The sequence below is a fragment of the Natrix helvetica genome (genome assembly GCF_964273705.1).
Source record: "Natrix helvetica genome assembly, chromosome: 1".
In the NCBI taxonomy this organism is placed as follows: Eukaryota; Metazoa; Chordata; class Lepidosauria; order Squamata; family Natricidae; genus Natrix; species Natrix helvetica.
Window position 1 is genome coordinate 307,668,518 of NC_138548.1, and position 21,299 is coordinate 307,689,816.

Sequence of the window (21,299 nt, forward strand, 5' to 3'; positions counted from 1 at the left end):
TGAATGAATGCAGTAACACTTCACAGAACACTTTTATTATGAGTTTCATCAGAACAATTAAATAGGGATCTTCGAGCATTTGAAAGAGATGCTTTGCAATTCACAAACACCTTCACAAGCATTAAAGCAGCTGTGTCTTTTGTAACACATGTGAGGCTGCTTGTGCCTCTCACAGGCCACCTGCCTCTTTGTGTGTATGCCCAACCACTTCATTTCCCTGTCTAGAGGTGGTGTTATACAATACAATACAATAGTAGAGTTGGAAGGGACCTTGGAGGTCTTCTAGTCCAACCCCCTGCCTAGGCAGGAAACCCTATACCGTTTCAGACAAATAGCTATCCAACATCTTCTTAAAGACTTCCAGTGTTGGGGCATTCACAACTTCTGGAGGCAAGCTGTTCCACTGATTAATTGTTCTCACTGTCAGGAAATTTCTCCTCAGTTCTAATTTGCTTCTCTCCTTGATTAGTTTCCACCCATTGCTTCTTGTTCTACCCTCAGGTGCTTTGGAGAATAGTTTGACTCCCTCTTCTTTGTGGCAACCTCTGAGATATTGGAATAATGCTATCATGTCTCCCCTAGTCCTTCTTTCTCTTAAGCTAAACATACCCAGTTCCTGCAACCGTTCTTCATATGTTTTAGTCTCCAGTCCCCTAATCATCTTTGTTGCTCTTCTCTGCACTCTTTCTAGAGTCTCCACATCTTTTTTACATCGTGGCGACCAGAACTGAATGCAGTATTCCAAGTGTGGCCTTACCAAGGCATTATAAAGTGGTATTAACACTTCACGTGATCTTGTTTCTATCCCTCTGTTGATGCAGCCTAGAACTGTGTTGGCTTTTTTGGCAGCTGCTGCACACTGCTGGCTCATATTTAAATGGTTGTCCACTAGGACTCCAAGATCCCTTTCACAGTTACTACTACTGAGTAAGGTATCACCTATACTGTACCTGTGCATTCCGTTTTTGTTGCCTAAATGTAGAACCTTACTCTTTTCACCATTGAATTTCATTTTATTAGATAGTGCCCAATGTTCAAGTTTGTCAAGATCCTTCTGTATCTTAAGCCTATCTTCTGGAGTGTTGGCTATTCCTGCCAGCTTGGTATCATCTGCAAATTTGATGAGTTCCCCATTTATTCCCTCATCCAAATCATTGATGAAGATGTTGAAGAGTACTGGGCCTAAAACAGAGCCTTGGGGTACTCCACTGCATACTTCCCTCCATGTAGATGCAGTTCCATTGAGAACTACACGTTGAGTGCGGTTGGTCAGCCAGTTACCAATCCATCTGGTGGTGATGCTGTCTAACCCACATTCTTCTACTTTATCTAGTAGTAGGTTATGGTCTACCTTATCAAAAGCCTTACTGAAGTCCAAGTAAACTATATCAACGGCATTCCTCTGGTCCACTAATTTTGTCACATTATCAAAGAATGCAATAAGATTAGTCTGGCATGATCTGTTTTTGACAAATCCATGTTGGCTTTTGTTGTCTGGTGGAAAACTCTTGAAGCAGTTGGACAAGCTCTGCAGAGGAAATGGCTCCTTTAATGCCTTAAGAAAGGGTGTTTTGGGTACACTAATATGCTTTGTGACATGGCCTTGCACAGTCCTGCAACCGAGGCTCTACAAATGGCCAGAATATGAGTAAAATACATATACTAACTATATATAAATCAATACTTTTCTGTTTACTCATTCTAAGGAGGAAGTGTATTGTAGCTCCCACATTCCTCCACTTCACTAGTACAATCATTGTGACAAAAGAAATTGTCCCTTGCTTTGGTTCAAATATTCTAAAACACAAACACAAAACAGTTTGAGATAAGTAAAATTGGGCTTAATGTCTGTGAAGCCATTCATTATGGATTATGATGTCATGGCTCATTGTGATACGTCAAACTAGCTGAATGAGATTTATTCAAGAATAAACTTTGGTACTGTAGTGTGATGCGTGAAAAATAAATCTCTACTTTTAATTTTGAAATTCTAAGCAGCAACGCAGGCAAATCAATGAAGTTTGTTTTTGCTGGAATGATATTAGCTCTTTGTCATTTGCATTTCAATAGCCATTGATTTCTGAAGGATTGAAATCTATCATAGCAAATTTATTTAATTATTTAATTGTGTCTTTTGAATTCCTGTATTTGTAGAATTGAATTCAACACTCTTACGTCCTCACTATTCGTTTTTTTTCCTGTCTGCCCTACATTTACTTAAGGCAGCAACGGGGGTACTGTGGATTTCCCGATGTTGCTATATGAAACTTTTCTGCTTTATTGACCATTGGCAATGCTGCTCGAGGCTGCTGAAGCATAGGTCGACAAATTCAGTGGTGGTGGATGGATGATGCCCAGGGTTGCAAGTTCTGTGAGAAGTCCCTGGTGAATCAGCAAATTTATTGATTAAATATGGTAGTGTGATTCCCTACCCAAGTTGTTTCATAAGGGTTTAGGCCTACACCACCTATTTCCCCTGCAGTTCTTTTATGGTCCACTCACTCAACCAAATTCCTGATGAAACCAGCTGCAATACAGATTTTGGAATCTTCTGTTCTGCAGATTCCTTCCATCATGACCTAGTGCAGTGATGGCTAACCTTTTTGTCGAAGCATGCCAAAAAGGGGGGAGTGAGGGGGGGGTCACACACACCCACACCCATAATGCAATGCCCACCCCCCTTGCGTGCATGCAGACCCCCCCCCGGCGCATGCGCACAGGCCTCACTGAAGCCTCCGGACTTTCGGGAGGCGTGTTGGGCTGTTTTTTGCACTCCAAAGAGTTCAGGGAAGCTTCCTGAAGCCTCTGGACGGAGAAAAATGGTGCAACAGGCAACCCATAAATTTGTTCCCGAACTTCCAGTGGGCCCCATTAGGTTGTTTTTCGCCCTACCCAGGCTTCAGGAGGCTTCCCTGGTTGGCGTGTTGATCCATTTCTCTCTCTCCGGAGGCTTCAAGAGGCTTCCCCGAGACCTCCAGAGGGTGAAAAACAGTCCAATACGCAAACAAAAAGTCCGTTCCCAAACTTCCAGTTTGTGCGTTGGGCAGTTTTTCGATCTCCGGAGACTTTAGGGAAAGGCGAAAAACAGCCAAAAATCAAGGCCGAAAATCAGCTGGCTAGCACGCGCATGTGCACTGGAGCTGACAAGGCAACGCCTCACGTGCCCTCAGAAACGGCTCTGTGTGCCACCTGCATCATGCGTGCCATAGGTTCACCATCACGGACCTAGTGTCTCATATCACTGCCTTCCAGAAATCCAGCCAGCCACTTGTAGCCACTAGTGGCCATTCCCCATTGCTAGACTTCTATGAATGTGATGTTTTTTATGCCCCTCCAGAACCCAAACAGTTGTCTCCCAAGGGATCTTTTGATGGACCTTAGCTGTTGAATCAACTATAGCGGCAGGCGAGGGTGGGATTTCTACACTGGGCATAGTGGCAAAAGCACAATCTCTTATACTTATCATTTAATAAGTATTGATAATTTTGATAATTGTTTGATAATAGATAATTCAGAGCGTGAGCTTTGATTTGTATCTGAAGATGGAGTGCTATGCCATGTTACTTACTTTCATTTTCTGTATGGGGGGAGGGGAAGTGGTCCTAGATATAAGCAACAAAATCCTGCAGCTTATCAAACCGCATTGTGATTCATTATAGTCACATGTGAATACTTGTTAACATTAGTTGGGGCAATAAAATACAAACTTAAGAGGCCCTTCAGCTGCTCATATAGCTAATCCTCGAATTATAACAATTGGGTCATAATTATGATTAGAATTTCCATTGCTTAGCGAGGCAGTTAAGTTGTGCCCCATTTTATGACATTTTTGCATGGTTGTTATGTGAATCCCTGGTTGTTAAATGAATCATGTGGCTGTTAAGTGAACCCAGCTTCCCCCATTGACTTTGCTGTCCAGAAAGACGACCCCAGAACACTGCAACCATAGTAAATACGTATCAATTGTCAAGGGCCAAATTTTGATCACGATAATGGAGATGTTGTAATGATCTGCAAGGTCTGATTGTAAGTCACTTTTTTCATTTCCCTTGTAACTTTGAATGGTAGCTAGACAAATGACATCGTACAAGCCAAGGACTATCGTACATAAGTACAGGTAGAATCATGCTTGAACCTAAAAATACCAGGCTCTGAAAAAAAGACCATGCGGGGAGGGGGGGGGGGATTCAAGGTTCTCTGAACTTCTCAAAGAACACTGAAATGCCATAAAAATAATAATTGCAAACTTTTGTTTTATCTTCCATTCTCTCGGGAGTCCTTGTTCTACACCTCAGTGGCTGCTGGATAGGCTAATAATAGATTGCAAAGCTGAACTCTATGGCTCCTGGTCTATGGCTTCTGCTTATTTGAACTGATTAATGAGTCAGCCAGGAACAGCCTCCACATGTTCACAATTTAGACAATCCTGCTGTCGTGCAGGCAAGACCAAGAGATGAACCTGCAACCAATTGCAAGAAGTAAATCATATGGATAGATGGGGGGGGAACAGCCCATCTTCACCATAAGGCTGGAAAGAGCAATAGTTTAGAAACAGTGACCAGCCAGAAAAATCATCTTTTTAGTTCTTTTTAGGAAACTCATTGAGTTGCCAAGGATCACCATCATCTTTGAATGTGAGGAGATTTATAAAGCATTTCAGTGTATTGGACAATACCATTAAAGTGTGACAATTTGATATTCTAGGACAGAGGTGTCAAACTGGTGGCCTGGGGCCGGGTGTGTCATGCACAGGCCATGCCCACAGGCCAGCTCTGTGAAGGGGGGAAATGTCACAAAATGTCACAGGACAGCAACGTGATGCTGTGAGCTGGACACCCGTGTTCCAGGAGGATGAAGATAGAAGACCATGTTTCACATTTTATGCTAGACATGCAGGTTTCCAAACAATTCCAGCTTTCTAATACAAAGTGGGAAGTGGTGGCTCAGTGGCTAAGAAGCCGAGCCTGTCGATCAGAAAGGTCGCCAGTTCGAATCCCTAGTGCCGGGTAACGGAGTGAGCTCCCGTTACTTGTCCCAGCTTCTGCCAACCTAGCAATTCGAAAGCAGGTAAAAATGCAAGTAGAAAAATAGGAACCACCTTTGGTGGGAAGGTAACAGTGTTTTGTGTGCCTTCGGCGTTTAGTCATGCCGAAGACCATGGAGACATCTTTGGACAGAGCTGGCTCTTTGGCTTTGAAACGGAGATGAACTCCACCTCCTAGAGTTGGGAACGACTAGCACATATGTGTGAGGGTAACCTTTACCTTTAATACAAAGTATTTTTTTGATGAGACAATCAGACAGCTTTTTCCCCGGAAACGTTTACTTTTATTAGAACTGTTTGCATACAGTTTTCAACATGTACTCAAATGTTACAGTGCTCTCTATAAAAAAAAAATCTGCCCAATAAAGATCCAATCATGATAAAAGCAGCGTGTTACAGTTTGAAATTACTCAGCATTCCTTGATTTGGAGACCATTGCCTTCACTGCCTGAATGATGGCGTCCTTATCGATGCCAAACATCTTGAGCAGCTCATTCGGCTTCCCGCTTCTTGGCACGTGAGAGACAGCCAAGCGACGGACCACAATCCCTGGTTCGCCAATCAGAGCAGCAGATACAGCTTCTCCAATGCCACCTAAAGAAGTAAGATGTAGAGAAGACGGTAAGTGAAGCACATACATTTAGTGAGCAAATAATTTTTTTGTTGTTAGTTGCGAAGTCGTGTCCGACCCATTGCAACCCCATGGATGACGTTCCTCCAGGCCTTCCTGTCCTCTACCATCCCCCAGAGCCCATTTAAGCTCATGTCTACTGCTTCAGTGACTCCATCCATCCACACCATTCTCTGTCGTCCACTACTTCTTTTGCTCTCAATCTTTCCCAGCATGAGGCTCTTCTCCAGTGAGTCCTTCCTTCTCATTAGGTGGCCAATGAATTTGAGTTTCATCTTCAGAAGATCTGGCCTTCTAAAGAGCACTCAGGGTTGATCTTCTCTAGGACTGACCGGTTTGATCACCTTGCAGTCCAAGGGACTCGCAAAGTCCAAGCAAATAAATAGTTATTGAAAATTGTTGCTTTCCTAAGAGGCCTTTCCTTTAAAAGTTTTTTAAAATAAGAGGATTGTTTGACTCTCAAGAGAACGGTTGGTCAGTGGAACTAAGCTTGAAGCAAGAGCCATTCATGCGGACAACTATAGGTATTCCTCGACTTACAACAGTTCGTTTAGTGTACAAAGTTACAATGGCCCTGAAAAAAAAAGTGACTTGTGACCAGTTTTCACATTTGTAAGTGTTGCAGCCTGATCGCTAGATCAAAATTCAAACACTTGGCAACTGACTCACATTTATGACGGTTGCAGTGATTAGGGTCACGTGATCCACTTTTTGCGACTTTCCAACAAACAAAGTTCAATGGGGAAGCCACTTTTACTTAACAACCTTGTTACTAACTTAACAACTGCGGGTGATTTGCTTAACAACTGTGGCAAGAAAGGTCGTAAAATGGGGCAAACCCCACTTTATAAATGTTTCAGTTAGCAGCAGAGGTTTTCGGTTCAACTATCGCCGTAAGTCGAGAACTACCTATATTCGGCGGTCTTTCCTTTGAGGAAAAAGAGCACCTTCTGTCTTAGGCAGCCTTGATGCAGAGTAGTAGAAGAAGAACTGGTCATTCATTATACAATGCATTCAACTAGTGAAGATGCTCCTTTTTAAAGATTAATATTTATTAATATTTTTTAAAAAATATTTTTAATATACCTTCAGGGTAATGGTCCTCCACTGTGATAATTCTGCCTTTTGTTTCTCTTGCATTTTTAAGTATAGTTTCTGAATCCAGAGGTTTTATAGTGAATGGGTCAATCACTCTGATGAAAATTTTTTCTGTAAACGAGGAATAAAATAGTCATGTAGTGTATATGCCTCACAGACTGCAAATCAGGAAACTTAATTTTTTTCCCCCAAAATGCAAACATTCAACCACAAATGTATTTAGCACATTCATTATGAGATCTGAGGGAAGTACTTAATACCCAACATAATCTAAAATGTATTTATATTTCTATTATCTTTCAAATATAAAAATCAGATCTGTGTTTCTTCAACCTTTGGAAACAGGATTATTCGCATCTCCCAATTCTCACATCTCTCCAACTTTCATGTTACCACTTTGTCCAGGGATTATATGACATTTAAAATCAGAGATGAGAAAGTCCCAATTCAATCGGCCATTTCAAACACTGTGCTTGACAAGGGAGTAGCAGTTTTCTATTGGAGCCTCCATCTTATAGAACAGCTTCTTCCTTAAGTCAGATCGGTACCAATCCTAATGATCTTCCACAGGTAGTAAAAACAAAGCTTTTCCACATAGCATATGGCAGATGACAACACACCAACTTCATTAGTGTCATGTATTATGGATTCCTGTATGGACTTGGTTTTTAAAACTTTTTTTGCTTTCCTAAGACTGTAGTTTGCAAACTCATTTAATTTGGATAGTGACATAGATTTTTCAATGTTGGCAAATGTTAAAATGTTTACATTTTTGCACTTTTTCTACTATGAGCCCAATACCCTGCTCTTAAACAAGCTGTCTGCAAGAAAGGTATAATCAGAAGTGGTATTTAGCCAGTTCTCTCCTTTTCGGATGAACTGGTAGCAGCGGCTGTGGGAAGCTCCGCCCACCTGCCCTGACATAATGCGCGAGCACTGTACATGCACAGAAGGTGCTGCGCACGTGCAGATGAGACGCATGCGAGCGAAGATAACGCGCACGTTCACATTTGCGAACCAATAGGGAAGGTAAGTGAATCCCACCACTGGGTATAATGGTACCTGGTACATGTTTCAATTTTTTTTTTACTGGTGAAGATTGAGAGTATTGTCCTTAAATATAAATGGAATAATGAGGACTGACTCGTTCAAACTTCCCAGTATGACATCATTTAGGTTCAACTATTCTGATCTAACTGTGACTACAGATCGTGTGTTTTTACAGTTTGTATACTTGTATACTTTTTCATGTTTTTAGTCACAAATGAAGTGGTACATGAAGCATTAATACAGTTTGCCACCATGCTAAGCACGATAGCCTAAATCTGAAACATTTTTTTTACGATTTACAGATTGATGTTAAACGGAAATATATAATATTAGTTAAATCATAGTATGCTGTAAAACAAACTTTCATAAATAGAAGAGAAAGAATGACATTGCACAAATCCAATCTGCTATTAATAGTTAAGACTTGGAGACTTTCAATGCTACACAAGGTCTATAAATAGATATAAGGAGGAACCTGGATCTGATGTTGTTATCCAGATTCCAAGACAAACACTAATAACTGCATCCATACTAGGACAACTTCCTGTTTCCCTTTTTGCTTTAGAGATATCATTGTCAGGCCTGCAGTCATATTCCTTTTAGGATCTTTGGCCTGCCACACTCTCTCTTATTTTACTATGCTGTTTCATTAGTGGGGTAATTGGGAGAGGGAATAGTAAGGAGTAGAATGTGTTGTTGTCAAAATAAAACATTCCTTTCTAGAAGCCCAAGGTCATTCTTTGTCTCTGCACTTCTGCACCTGACCGGAACTAAATGGGTGGAAATGCCAACGTGGCAGTGGAAGATTGGACCATGTAATAGACTTGTGGGTGTGGGGGCAAGATCATGAACTTTAAACTGGGTGGAAAACCCAGGAAGCTTTCAGATTCGGGTTTTCCACAGATGTGCCAACATGTCTCTCTTAATAAATTAGAAGTTTGAGGAAAGTTCTGCCTTGGACTCTGATTTAATTTTGGATGACATTTGAAACGTTGACAATCATATCTGGCTGCAAAAATTCAGGATAACAACTAGATAGGAGCAAAGTCATAAAAAGTTTAACTCCTTGCTATCCTCTTGCATTGCAGTCCATATAGCAGTCATATTTTATAACTCTTCATTGTTGATAGATCTATCTATCTGTCTGTCTGTCTGTCTGTCTGTCTGTCTGTCTGTCTGTACTTTCTACTTTTTTCTAACACTTATTAGAATAACCACGATATTAAAAAGTATTATATGTCTATCCATTGTCTCTTGCCCTTTTTAAAATTTCAACTCTTATTAGCTTTTTTAATATGATGCCTGATAATTCAAAATTTTCCAAGATAGTTCTCTATAATCACCTTTTTTAAGCTGTTCGGCTGCAGCTATTGCTTCATGCAGAGTCACTCCTGCCCCAATGACAGTAACCTTGTCTTCCTTACTCTTGAACACCACCTGGCAAGAACAACATTTAAACTGAAATCAGATATCTTGTATGTTTAGGTAATTTGTTGCAAAGATTGTTAGTGCTGCAATGAAAGACACAATAATGACATTCATATCATTCACTTATTTTGGTGACTTTTGAAATCACTCACCTTGGCATGTCCAACTTGAAAGTCTTCCCCACTGTCATAAATTACAGCATTTTCTGGGCGACTAGTTCTTATGAAACATATGCCCTGTTTTTAAAAGGAACACAGTGTGGACTTTAAAGACAATTGCAAGCTACGAATTTAAACCTCAAAATTAAAAATACAAGCTAATTAAAAATGGGGATACAATCATGATTTTTCATTAAGTCAACTTCTTAGTTGTAATACTCCTATCTCAATCCATAGGAAAATTCACTTTCAGAAAAGACTCATGTACAGGTAGTCCTCAATTTATGGCCACAATTGAGATTGGATAGGATAAGCTTTTTGCCTACTTCCTCCATCCCTTCACCAACTTCTCTTTTTACATACTAAAATAAGTAGGACTTTTTCGATTGATCAGTTGCTCTTCATGCCAAAACGTGGAACCACCCAAATTTTTGGATACATTTTAAAGTTTTCTTGTGCTATGACATATCATAAAGTAATTTCTCTGTTTAACAGAAAACTTCCAGACTAATTACAACGAATCAAGAAGAGGAAATGGATTGCTTCCAAAGGAACAAAGGATGCATTATAAAGAGGAGGAGGAGGAAATATCAAGTTAAACTAATACAGAGAAACTGCATAAATTGTTATTAGATCTACTCTGTGGTTAGTGTACACAGGCTCAAATTTGTGAATAGGGTGGTTTCCTGGAAATGAAAACAATAGTAGCAAATGTTTCCCTATTAAAGTTTGATTGATTCCCAGTAATTAGCACCTAAAAGGCTGGACTCTTTTAGCTTTCAAGATGTTCAGCTGATATTCTGCAAGAGTTAGCTATCTTCTCAATCCAATTAGAATGTAAACTCAATACCTTTTCTATACTGCTAAAAGAATTTTGAGGAAGGTTTTGGAAAGGGTAGGGAAACCGGGGCCCTCCAAAAGTTGCTGACTACAAGTCCCAGCATCCCCCGTTTTGGCAATGCTGGCTGGGAGTGAGATTTAACAAAAGGTTGCTCACACCTTCCTTAAAAGAAAAGGAAGTATGAGTTCCTGACCTTTCTATTGGCAGCCAATTCTACTGCCTTTTCAGTGGCCACAGCATCACTAGGATAAAATACAGTTGAATTAGGAATGGCTCGGAACAGGGATAGATCCTCCAGTCCCATCTGTGAAGGCCCATCTTCACCTAGAAAGAGAAAGTCCGAAGAAGATGTAACCATAAAATTGAACAAACACCATTTCTGTGTACGTCTTAAAACAAACAAACAGAAATTATCTAAAATAAATATAACACACTCACGGACCACCTTCCATCTTGTCCTTAAACTTGGACCCCTCTAAATAGCAAAGAAAGAAGATAGAGGTAAACTAAATTGAAAGAAAACCTGGGTTAAAAAGAAAAATGAAAGATAAGGTAGCAGTAATAAAGCAAGCACAGTGGTGGAAAAAAAAGGAAATAAGTAGTGTCTGCGCAAACATCATGCACACAAGCACAGAATAAAATAAACGTAATTGGAATGAAGAATTTAGAAATGTATCATAGAAATGTATCATAGCATCCCACTGAGATCATTTAAAGGGAACATAAAAAATCAAAGCAAAATTGACATATCCTATATTTTAGTCAGAACTGGCTCTCAAAAATTAAAATCAACAGGAATGTACTGTTATATACATAGCAAGAGATGACACAGTCTCTTCATATGCCAACTTCCTCCAGGAAGACCGTTTTCAAAAGTTACTCTATGATTTGGTTGCTGTTGAAGAAATTAAGAATAAATCTTGGCAATGTATTTTTCCAGTTTCCGCTTGATTAAACTACTGAGTAACATTACTTGCTTCTTGAAGGTGCCATAGGGGTTTAAAACAAGCAAGTGCCACTTTCTATATTCAGTAAAAATTGATATGAAAAATGAATGGTTCACTGAATGGAAAGTCATTGCCGTCTATTGCAGAAAACACAATTCTGCTCCATCTGCAGCGATTAAAAATGGCAGACAGAGGTTTTTCTTAGCTTTGAAGTTTGAGATTATATTTTTGAAGTAAATATGGTTTTCTATGCAGAAAAATATAACTAATTGATAATGTTGAAACCATTACAGAACTCAATACTTTGCATAAGCTAAGGAGGATCTGTGCTATTCAAAATTATTTGGAGATGAGGCTGAAACTGGTTGGTTGACCGACTTTGTCAGTTATAAGAAAATGATATTATCTAAACAACATAAAAGGAAATGGTGTTTTTAAAATCTCACTTTGCTGTTTCATATTTGTTGGATACAGTTAATCTTTCCCACACATTAAAATAATGGTAAAACTGTCAGAAACTAAGCAATAGTACCAGCCTTAGCTGGAAGATTTTTCAGTACGATTACAAACTCCAACATACTGTTCATAATTCATGCATGGATGGCTTATGGGGAAGCAGGTCTAAAAGATGTCATTTAAAAGGGGGACTTCAGTCAAAGTGTTAAGCAAGGCACCAATTCTGTAAGTCTTTCTTCCAAAGAGTAGAAGCCCTTCAGATACATATATAATCTTAAGATGCAGCAGAAGGAGCTGAAGCACTCAATGTGCTGCTACTTTGGGGGCATTGTCCCTACATTAAAGGGGGGGAGAAGAAAGAAAGAAAGAAAGAAAGAAAGAAAGAAAGAAAGAAAGAAAGAAAGAAAGAAAGAAAGAAAGGAAGGAAGGAAGGAAGGAAGGAAGGAAGGAAGGAAGGAAAAGAAAGAAAGAAAGAAAGAAAGAAAGAAAGAAAGAAAGAAAGAAAGAAAGAAAGAAAGAAAGAAAGAAAGAGCCAAGCATGCAGATGGTTACTCTGGATGGCTAATGTAAAAGCCAGAGTCTCTCACAGAGGTTGATGTAGATATTCTGTAGAAACAGATTCTACAAAATGCATAGTCTACTTGGGACACACCACAAAACAATAACGGTTATAATCACAAACCTTCTGATGAGCAGAGTTGGCCTTTGGAATTACCATGACTAAAGCACACTCTACACAACTATTAGATATAGTATCATGTGAAGAAACCTCCTGGACTTCTTCTTGCACACCAAGGACTCAAGTTGGGGTAGAGTCCCTCCCTCCTGCAACTCAGTGTCAGATTCCACCACACTGGGTTTGGCATGTTTATCAAGATGCCCTCAAGTGTATTCACTTTTAAGTAATTCATATATAAATGTGCAATAACTCGCAATGCCTTGAAGGACTACAAACAATTTGGAGGGGTGGTGTGAAGTATGATACTTACCAATGGATACACCACAGTGAGATCCACAAAGATTAATGTTGCTCTCAGAAATGGCTGCCATACGTATCTGATCATAAGCCCTGGTGAAAAATGTGGCAAAGGTGCTAGCAAAGACAATGTTTCTGTCACGGGAAGCACAGCCAACTGAAACGCTCACCTGCAAAATAGGGAAGGAAAAGAACTAAATTCATCCTGGCTTTTGACATCTTTTAAGAAATGCTTCAAACAGTTACATTGATGTCCAGCTGTTCCCTTAACAAACATGGACTAGTCTACAGGCTGTTTCTCCTTAGCTATTTCATTCTTATGGCAAATCAGCAAGCCCATTAGATAGGTTAGGCTGAGGCACAGGATGAGGTGCTTTATGGATGAGTGGGCACTTGATCCTGAGATTCCATACCTTCTGCATCAATTAAACATTTTTATGATTAAAACTAAGAAGAGAGAAGAGTCATTTCATATTCATGGTTCTGACCCTTAAAGATAGCCTAACATTTTAAAAATAAGTATGGTAAATGTAATTGAAACAATTTAACTACAAACACTTTTGAACAATGAAATTGGTGTGCAACAGAGGAGCAGAAGGAAATGATGAATCTTTTGGCTTTGAGAAATTCATCAATCTTTAGCACAATATTCAGTGACCTATACAATGAATTAACAGAAAGAAATATTTCATTATTCTGGACGACAAAAGAGGTGTTCCTGCCCTGATTGATATCTCAGAACTGTTGCTGTGAGGAAAAGATGAAGGAGAGAATTCTCTGTATGTTGCCTTGAGCTTCTGGAGGAAAAGGGGGTTTAGATTAAATTAAATTAAATTGAAATATCTACTCAAAGACTGTTGCTAGCTGTTCCTATCCAGCAGCTGTAACTTGCAGAAGCAAGCTGAGCTATGACTTTCTCTTTCCATGTTTCATTTCTTTCTTATCACTATTGGGCATTACAGAAGGGAAATTTCATGCCCATCTCCATGCTTATTGTGTATACAGACAAAGCTGTTTTTCCTATTTTAATCTTCTTTACATAAGATTGTAAGATGTTCAGACTTCGTTGAAATAAACAACAAACCCCAGCTCAAGGTCCATGCAATCTCGGTATCAGCAATGTGACAGATTATTCAAGGCTTGAGGGAAGGGAAATAGGCTGTTAAAAAAGGATGGGAAGGAAACAGAAGATATGATGGGGAGAATGTGAGAATTGTAATATTAGGAAATATGTGACCCATCTATTAGGATTTTAAAACAAGTTCATTACTTTTTGCTATGCTGAACCTCTCAATTCCAGATATTTCTGAAAGGGGATCATTTTTTTAAAGAATTTATATGGCTGCCCACTCACTTTCAATGGCTCTAGGCAGCTTACAAACAATTAAAACCTAATATAAAAGTAAAAACAATCCCCCACCCCACCCCATATCATGACAAGGATATAGTAATGATGGTGGTCAGCAATAACAAATCAATTTATTTTGCACATGTCACAATCTGTATGCACGACAAGAACATACCATGTTTTGTTCAGCAATGTAACACTCAATGAAACGGCTGGGATGTTCCTTTTTGAACAGCTCAGAGAAAGTAGAATTCTTGGTGTCTCCATCCAAAGCAACCACGCGGTTACAGGCTTGTCCTAGTTTTGCGAGAGCCACACCGTAAGCTTTGCGGGTTGCAAACTGTGAAGTGAACCAAGATGCACCATTTAAAAATACTCCATAATTCTTGGAAATAAAATATTTTAGCAATAAAAAAATCAAATAATCATTATTCCCTGAGCAGTTTAGGAAGACCACAGTAATTTTTTTTAATGTTACAGAATAGAAAGGTCTACGACAGGTTTCTGTGGCACTAATATTAGCAAACCTTTCAAATATTTAACATTTGATGACCCCAAATATATTCTGGCACATCTAGGCAATATCTACATTTTTTGTTTGCAAATTTCACATTCTTTTGATATCTTTCTCATAAAATAATTCCTATGCCTCTAATTAGATACGTGGCTCAATGAGGCATGTTATTATGCTTTTAGGCAGAACACTATTTCATGAAAGCCCTGATAAAAAATTGAGGCAGGACTAATCTGCCTTAAGTGGCTGATCCATGTCACTGATATAATACAGAAAGGTGACGCACTCAATTATAAAGTACCAATTTATATCAACGTTGCAGCTACCCATTCAGTAAACTCTCTCCTGCAGAGATTCTCTATCCTTTATCCTTTTGTGGACAGCTGGCACATTTCCAAACAAAGAATGGATTGCAGCCACCTTCATGCTGGTTTTCAAAGACTGTCTATGAGCCCTATGTGAGGAGCAAGACAGCTCTTGGTCACATCACGCTGGGGCCCTCAACTTAACACTAACAAGGAGAATATTGGGACATTAGTCTCCTTGTTAGTGTTTTATTATTATTATTATTATTTTATCAACCACAATAAGACACCTGAGATACAAAACTGACAAGCTAGTGCCAGTATTTGAATTTTATTAGGATACGGCTTTTCCAATCTTTACACATCTCCACTTTGATTAACATTTGGGACGCCATTTAGGCCAACGTCTTGCATGAAGTCATTAAATTTATTCATGGATGATTTGGACATTTTTCAGAAGCTTTTACAGAGGTATTGCCCAGAGAAGACCTCGCTTAATTATCCTAAGCATACTATGCAACTCATTATTTCTGAAATCTATGAAGTTTCCATTTGGGTTACCTTGTAATGGCCCTCCTCTTGAATTCTGGACTGGCATTTAACTAGAGAGTAATTATAAGGAAGAATCTTTGTTTAAAAAAAATCTTACTTGGTCTCATCAGAGTAGCCCTCACTGTTCTGGATAGGTAATGCTACTATTAAAAAAATTAACTCCTGGGGATTGGCTTCTGAAACAACTCCAGAATATTTTACAATATTATAAACTACAGAATGAAAACCATTTAATCTCATAATCTATCTCCACAAACCAAGCAGTCATTGGAAAAGAAAGCCCTTTTTGCTCTCCTTATTATTAATAATATTTGAAAACATCATAGTACCTTATTTCCTATCTTGTAGTTTGGTGGAGATGGCATCTTGACATTTTTAATATTAACAGCTGGTGCATCGTCTTGTGGAAGCATTGGAGAAAGCTTTTTCTTGTTCTGGATTTTGCCAAAGATCTCCTCAATTATTTGCTCAGCCATGTCTTTCGGAAGAGGTTTGCCGTGCCAGTTTTCCTTATCTTCAACCCCTGTAGAATTGTTATTCGTATTTTGAACCATTTTCTGCCATAGCCACTTCATTCTTGTAATTGAATTGCTTTGTTGCCAGATAAACCTTTCATTCTCCAGGCCCAAATACACTTTCTCATTTTTCTTATACCTCAAAGTATATTCTTTATGTAATGAGTTTCTGCAGCTCAGCCCATCATTTTTATTTCCTGAAAGTCTTGACTCCATGAACATGAGTGGGTTATATTAATTAATTTAGTCAGTGTATCCGTAATCTTAACAGAATGAATGACATTTTAGATCAGAGGTCTTCAAACTTGGCAACTTTAAGACTTGTGGACTTCAACTCCCAGAATTCTCCAGCCAGCAAAGCTTCTGGGAGTTGAAGTCCACAAGTCTTAAAGTTGCCAAGTTTGGAGACCCCTGTTTTAGATATTTGGTGAGTAAGGAACTGAACAGGCAGGCAGGAATTCTTCAAATTCTTCAACCAAATTCATGTGTAAGCATGAAACATTTTGTTGCTTCAGGAAAGAGCATCAGGCAGACTGAGTCCTCACTACAAAAGGATCTAAATACTGGATTCTTTTCTCCTTCAGAAGCTTCAAAAAGTGGCAACGTTTGTTCCTGAAAAATGACCTTGAGCTTTATTTGCCTATTTTTGAAGGGCCTAAGACTATTGAAGAACACCAAAAGACTACCAGTTTCATCAAGGAAGCTCACAAGTAAGATATGAGCAGGCAGCCCCCACCAACCATGGTCTCTTACTTGCTTTCTGTCTTTTTCTTATGGTACAAATTGTGAAAGTTAAGCAATCCCTAAGATAGATAGATATATTCAATCATTCTCCTGGTGCATGGGAATATGGAAGTCAACATTTTCATATACTAGTCAATTGTTCTCTTTTCCTCATCCTTGGATTGATTCTAAATTGTAATTTTATCATCTTTTAAATTAAAAAATAGTAAATAATACAGTAACAGTAAAATTCTTATCATTTTGCAGCATATTTTAGCATTTCTAGTGAAAATATTGTCCAAAACCATTTAAAAGTATTTACTCGACTTTTGTTTATTCCAAGAAATGGGTGAGAAATTTTGATATTCAAGCTTTGTGGTGATTTCATATTGCAGCATGATAGCTACAGTAAAAGGCATTGATGTACAGCTAAGGTTCAATGGAAAATAAAAATGTTGAGTGTTCAGTTAAAACGTTCCAATACCAGCCCTTGTGAGACCTATAAGTTTTTACTGTATACTTACAATATGCAGCTGCAATAAAGATTTGAATTAAAAAAACTCCAGAACCAAAGCAAAAAACTCTGGCACATTAGCTTCATTAAAATAACCCATTCCAAAAGATGATTCATGTCAGTGTTAATATTTAGTTTTAAAATTGTATATAATAAGATCATCAATCAAATTTGGCTACTAGAGTTAACCTATGGTCACAATTGGGATCAGAATTTCCATTCTAAGTTGTTGCAGTCATTAGTCAAATCAGTGACTAGACCCAATTTGATGAGAATTTTCACTACAGTCACAAGTCAAGTCGCCATGGTTGTAAGTTGAGCCACCCGATTCTAAGTGCAAATTCAGTTTAATTAAGGACAGTTTTTACCATCTTTTTTCCCCAGAAACTGCAAAAAAGTAACAAATTGTGATCACGTAACTGCAGGTCACTACAAGCAGTGATAAATGCAAACTTGGATAAATCCAAGCATCCAAATTACAATCACATGACCGTGCTGGTGGAATGATGGTCGTAAGTTCAAATTTAAGTCATAACTGACTTTTTTGAAGGTCACCGTTAATTCAAAGCATTGTTAATCAAGTAAAGTGAGGTCTACCTGTATACATATACTGTAGGCAAAACCTCATAGTTTAAGAATACTTGTAGGAATTATAGAAGGAAACTTCCTCTATCTTTCTTGTTTGGTTGACTGAATCCTTTTCATTGGAGAGAAACAACTCAGATTGATTTAAAACAAACTTAAGTAAAAAAATAAATAAATTCCTGATTTAAATCTCACATTTACCTTGAGCCTAAATATATTGCTTAAGACCCTTATCTGCCCTATGGGGAAAATTGTAATCCACAAAAAATGTTAAGCATTACAACATAAAATTTACAAAGTGCTCTAAACATACAAGTATTTATGGAATTAACTTATAATTAACTTCTTATTAAATCAAACAAAATATAATCCTTAAATAGTGGTTGCAGCTGTTCTGAGGAGCCTGCGGCTTGGAATTTACCTGTTATTCCTTTGCCTTTGAAGGTCTTGGCAATAATTGCAGTTGGCTGGTGTTTTGCCTGACCAAAGGCTTTGCACAGTTCCTCCACACTGTGGCCATCAACAATGATTGCGTGCCAGCTAGAAGGCAAACAAATCAATTAGCTAGCCAAAGAAACACTTTGAAGTATGACATCAATACACATGGTCTGTGAAGTATAAAGATGTAAATGTGCCTATTTACGCCTACGGAACATATATAAGGATTTCTCTTTGATGGGATTGTTGTGAGATGTTCAAAATAAACAAATTCCAAAGAATCATTTGAGACATATCAAAGGCCTTAGACTACCTTGGCATTCATGGATGAAAATTTGTTGTCTTGTCTTGTTTCATAACAATCAACAAACAAAGCTAACAAAGTCATTGTACATGAGATAAGGAAAAGCCATTTTCTCCCCAATTCCTTCACTTATAAAATATCCAGAGGATAAAAAAAAAACAAAGCAGAAGTAGAGGAGCTTATATGGTGCCCATGACCCAGCTAACCAAAATAAATTTTGTTTCTTAAATGGGCCAATATTGCAAAACGCAACAGGAAGACAGGACATCAACAGTTGAGACAGTCAAGTAAAATACCATCATTATCATACCTTTCAGATTCCACAACAAACAAACAAAAGACCAATAACCCATGAAATATTTAAGAATTTTATCAGCATTTATTTCATCTTATTTCCAAGATCATTCTCTATTATTTATTAATCTGTATTTAATTATTAGCCCAAATAAAGATTTAAAACAAACACAGGGTATTAAAGTATTATAAGGCCACGTACCCAAAGGATTCACAACGTTTCTGATAGGTTTCTACATTATGCTGCAATGGAGCAGGATCACTTTGTCCCAACCGGTTAATATCAAGAATAGCAGTCAAATTATCCAGTTTGTAGAATCCAGCAAAGGCCATTGCTTCCCAAACTGAGCCTTCTGATAACTCTCCATCTCCAAGCATACAATATACTCGATAACTGTATATATAAAAAAAGGCAGAGTGATGATATTTAGCTTAATAAATTACTGAAAGTGGAAATGGAAACAGGGTAGAAGGCTAGAAGTCTTAATCTAGAACTAAGGAGAAATTTCCCAACAGCAAGATAAATTTAGTCAGTAGAACAGCTTGCCTCTAGAAGTTGTGGGTTTTAAAGAAAAGATTGGCCAGCCACTTGTCTGGAATGGTCCAGGATCACCTGCTTGAGCAGGGTCTTGGACTAGAAGCCCTTCAAGGTTCCTTCCAGCTCTGTTATATTGCCACTGTTATTCTTCTCCTGCTGTGGGTTTAAGACCTGCTTAGTTCTTGCTGCCATCACCTGTCATCCAGGAATGACTCACCTGATATCCCACCTCAACCTTGGTTTGCATGAGAGTTACTTCTATAATGCAAGGTCCTGTTCTGAAGCTTGTATACCTACTTTTTCTTAGAAGTCTGATAAATACCAGTTTACCAAAAAAAAGGAAAATGCAGGAGTAAAAAAGAGAAGAGTAAATGCAGTGGTTTGGTTAAATCACAAAATTGTGTTTGTCTGCTACAAATAAAAGAACACTTGCTCTGACTGCATGTAAACTTGCAATAAACTTGTTTAATTACTTAAAAACTAGTCTGGATCTCTGGTCTTATCAAGCAAGGGCATTATGGAACTAACCCAGTTTACAATTAGTTTTAAATCTGTAACATAAATCCAGTTTATAGCATAGAAAAAAATGTGCTTAATCCATCTGAGGCAAACTATGTAAACTTTATTCCACTTTTCCTGTCTTCTTTTGGCAGGGCTACTAAATCTGGACTGAAATCATTAGATGGAAGCAAAATCTACACAATTCTTCCTGTAATCTGGTGGCCATCTGGAGTTTGACAGGCTGGAACTCAATAGCTCTGCTTTGGGGAAATCTGCTCTTGTGACAAAGTCAGCCTTGAGCAAGCTCCTTTGAGCAGAAATCTACTTAAACATTCTTGCATATAGTTTGTCCAAATATGTAAAACTAATAATTATATGATTTGGTCAGTCATAAGAAGATAGTTTCGGAAAGTGCCTGTATCACAGAGAAAGAGCTAGGAAACGCCATTAATCAGAAGCTGTTCTCATGCAAATGCATGCAGGCACATACAATGCATAGAGCTAGTTTGATATAGTTGTTAAAAGTGCTGGTCTAGAAACAAGGAGACTGTGAATTCTAGTACTGCCTGATAAGCATAAAAACCAGCTGAGTCAGAAATGGGTTCCTACCGGTTCGGCTCAGTAGGTAGTAACTCGGCCAGACATGCGCCTAAACCGGTTTTATCCTCGGTGGCACCATCTTCATTTTCTGTTCTGTGCACAAAATTTTTTGGATGCTGAACCGGTAGTAATGCCGGCAAGAACCTACCCCTGAACTGAGTGCGTTTGAGCTGGTCACTCTTCTCAGCCCAATCTACCTCACAGGATTGTTGTTGAGGGGAAAACAGGAGGATGAAGGAGTATTAGGTATGTTCACTGCCTTGAGTTATTTATAAAAATAATACAAGTGGGATAAATATGTAATAAATCCACAGTACTGGGAGTTATGACAGCACATAGGTGTTGAACTAGAAAAGGGGAGAACAATAGTCTACTTGGAGCTGCAGATGCGCACTGGTGACTGGGCCAGTTCCTTTCAGCCCAATCTACTTTGCAGGGTTGTTGTAGGAGAAAATGCAGGAGAAAATGGGAGGATCTTTTCTTCATGAATCACAATATGAAAGGCAGGATATAAATCAATCAAAGGAAGCAAACAGTATGTTGGAAGAAATGTCCTTCTGGGTTCGGCTCCAAGTGGGGAAAAAGACACTGGAGACATGAGGCTGCTTGGAAAGATGGTTTTAATGGTGGACAGGACCACATGGCTTGAGCCCTGAACAGAAAAGGTGATCACATGCTTCAATGTTGGTGGAGAAGAAGAGAAGGGAAGAGAAGAGAGTGAAGAAGGGCTTGCAGGGCTTTTTATAATCTGTTCTGCCCCACCTATCTGTTTCCTGTTCCTGTGTAAGAAATGTATTCTGATTGGTTGCCAGACTCCCATGGGCCCGTGCAAGGGCAACCCTCTAGGCTGAGTTTTGAATCCAGGTTTGGTTGAGTTCTCAGATGCCATGTGGTCAGTTGAATAAAGGCTTATATTATCCTGCCTTATCCCATCACTCT

At 38.7% G+C, this 21,299-nt stretch overlaps 1 protein-coding gene across 1 annotated transcript in view; it reads right to left on the minus strand.

Annotated features, from left to right (window-relative positions):
* Positions 1-5,305: 5,305 nt before the first annotated feature.
* Positions 5,306-21,299, minus strand: part of TKT (transketolase) — a 29,236-nt gene continuing 13,242 nt past the window's right edge. The window contains exons 5-14 of the mRNA XM_081937083.1: positions 18,924-19,115; positions 18,107-18,225; positions 15,678-15,871; positions 14,153-14,317; positions 12,643-12,799; positions 10,444-10,574; positions 9,404-9,487; positions 9,167-9,260; positions 6,762-6,884; positions 5,306-5,638 (exon numbers count right to left, since the gene is read on the minus strand). Of these exons, the coding sequence (XP_081793209.1) occupies positions 5,451-5,638; positions 6,762-6,884; positions 9,167-9,260; positions 9,404-9,487; positions 10,444-10,574; positions 12,643-12,799; positions 14,153-14,317; positions 15,678-15,871; positions 18,107-18,225; positions 18,924-19,115 (1,447 nt within the window). The 3' untranslated portion in view covers positions 5,306-5,450. The remainder of the gene's footprint in view (positions 5,639-6,761; positions 6,885-9,166; positions 9,261-9,403; positions 9,488-10,443; positions 10,575-12,642; positions 12,800-14,152; positions 14,318-15,677; positions 15,872-18,106; positions 18,226-18,923; positions 19,116-21,299) is intronic.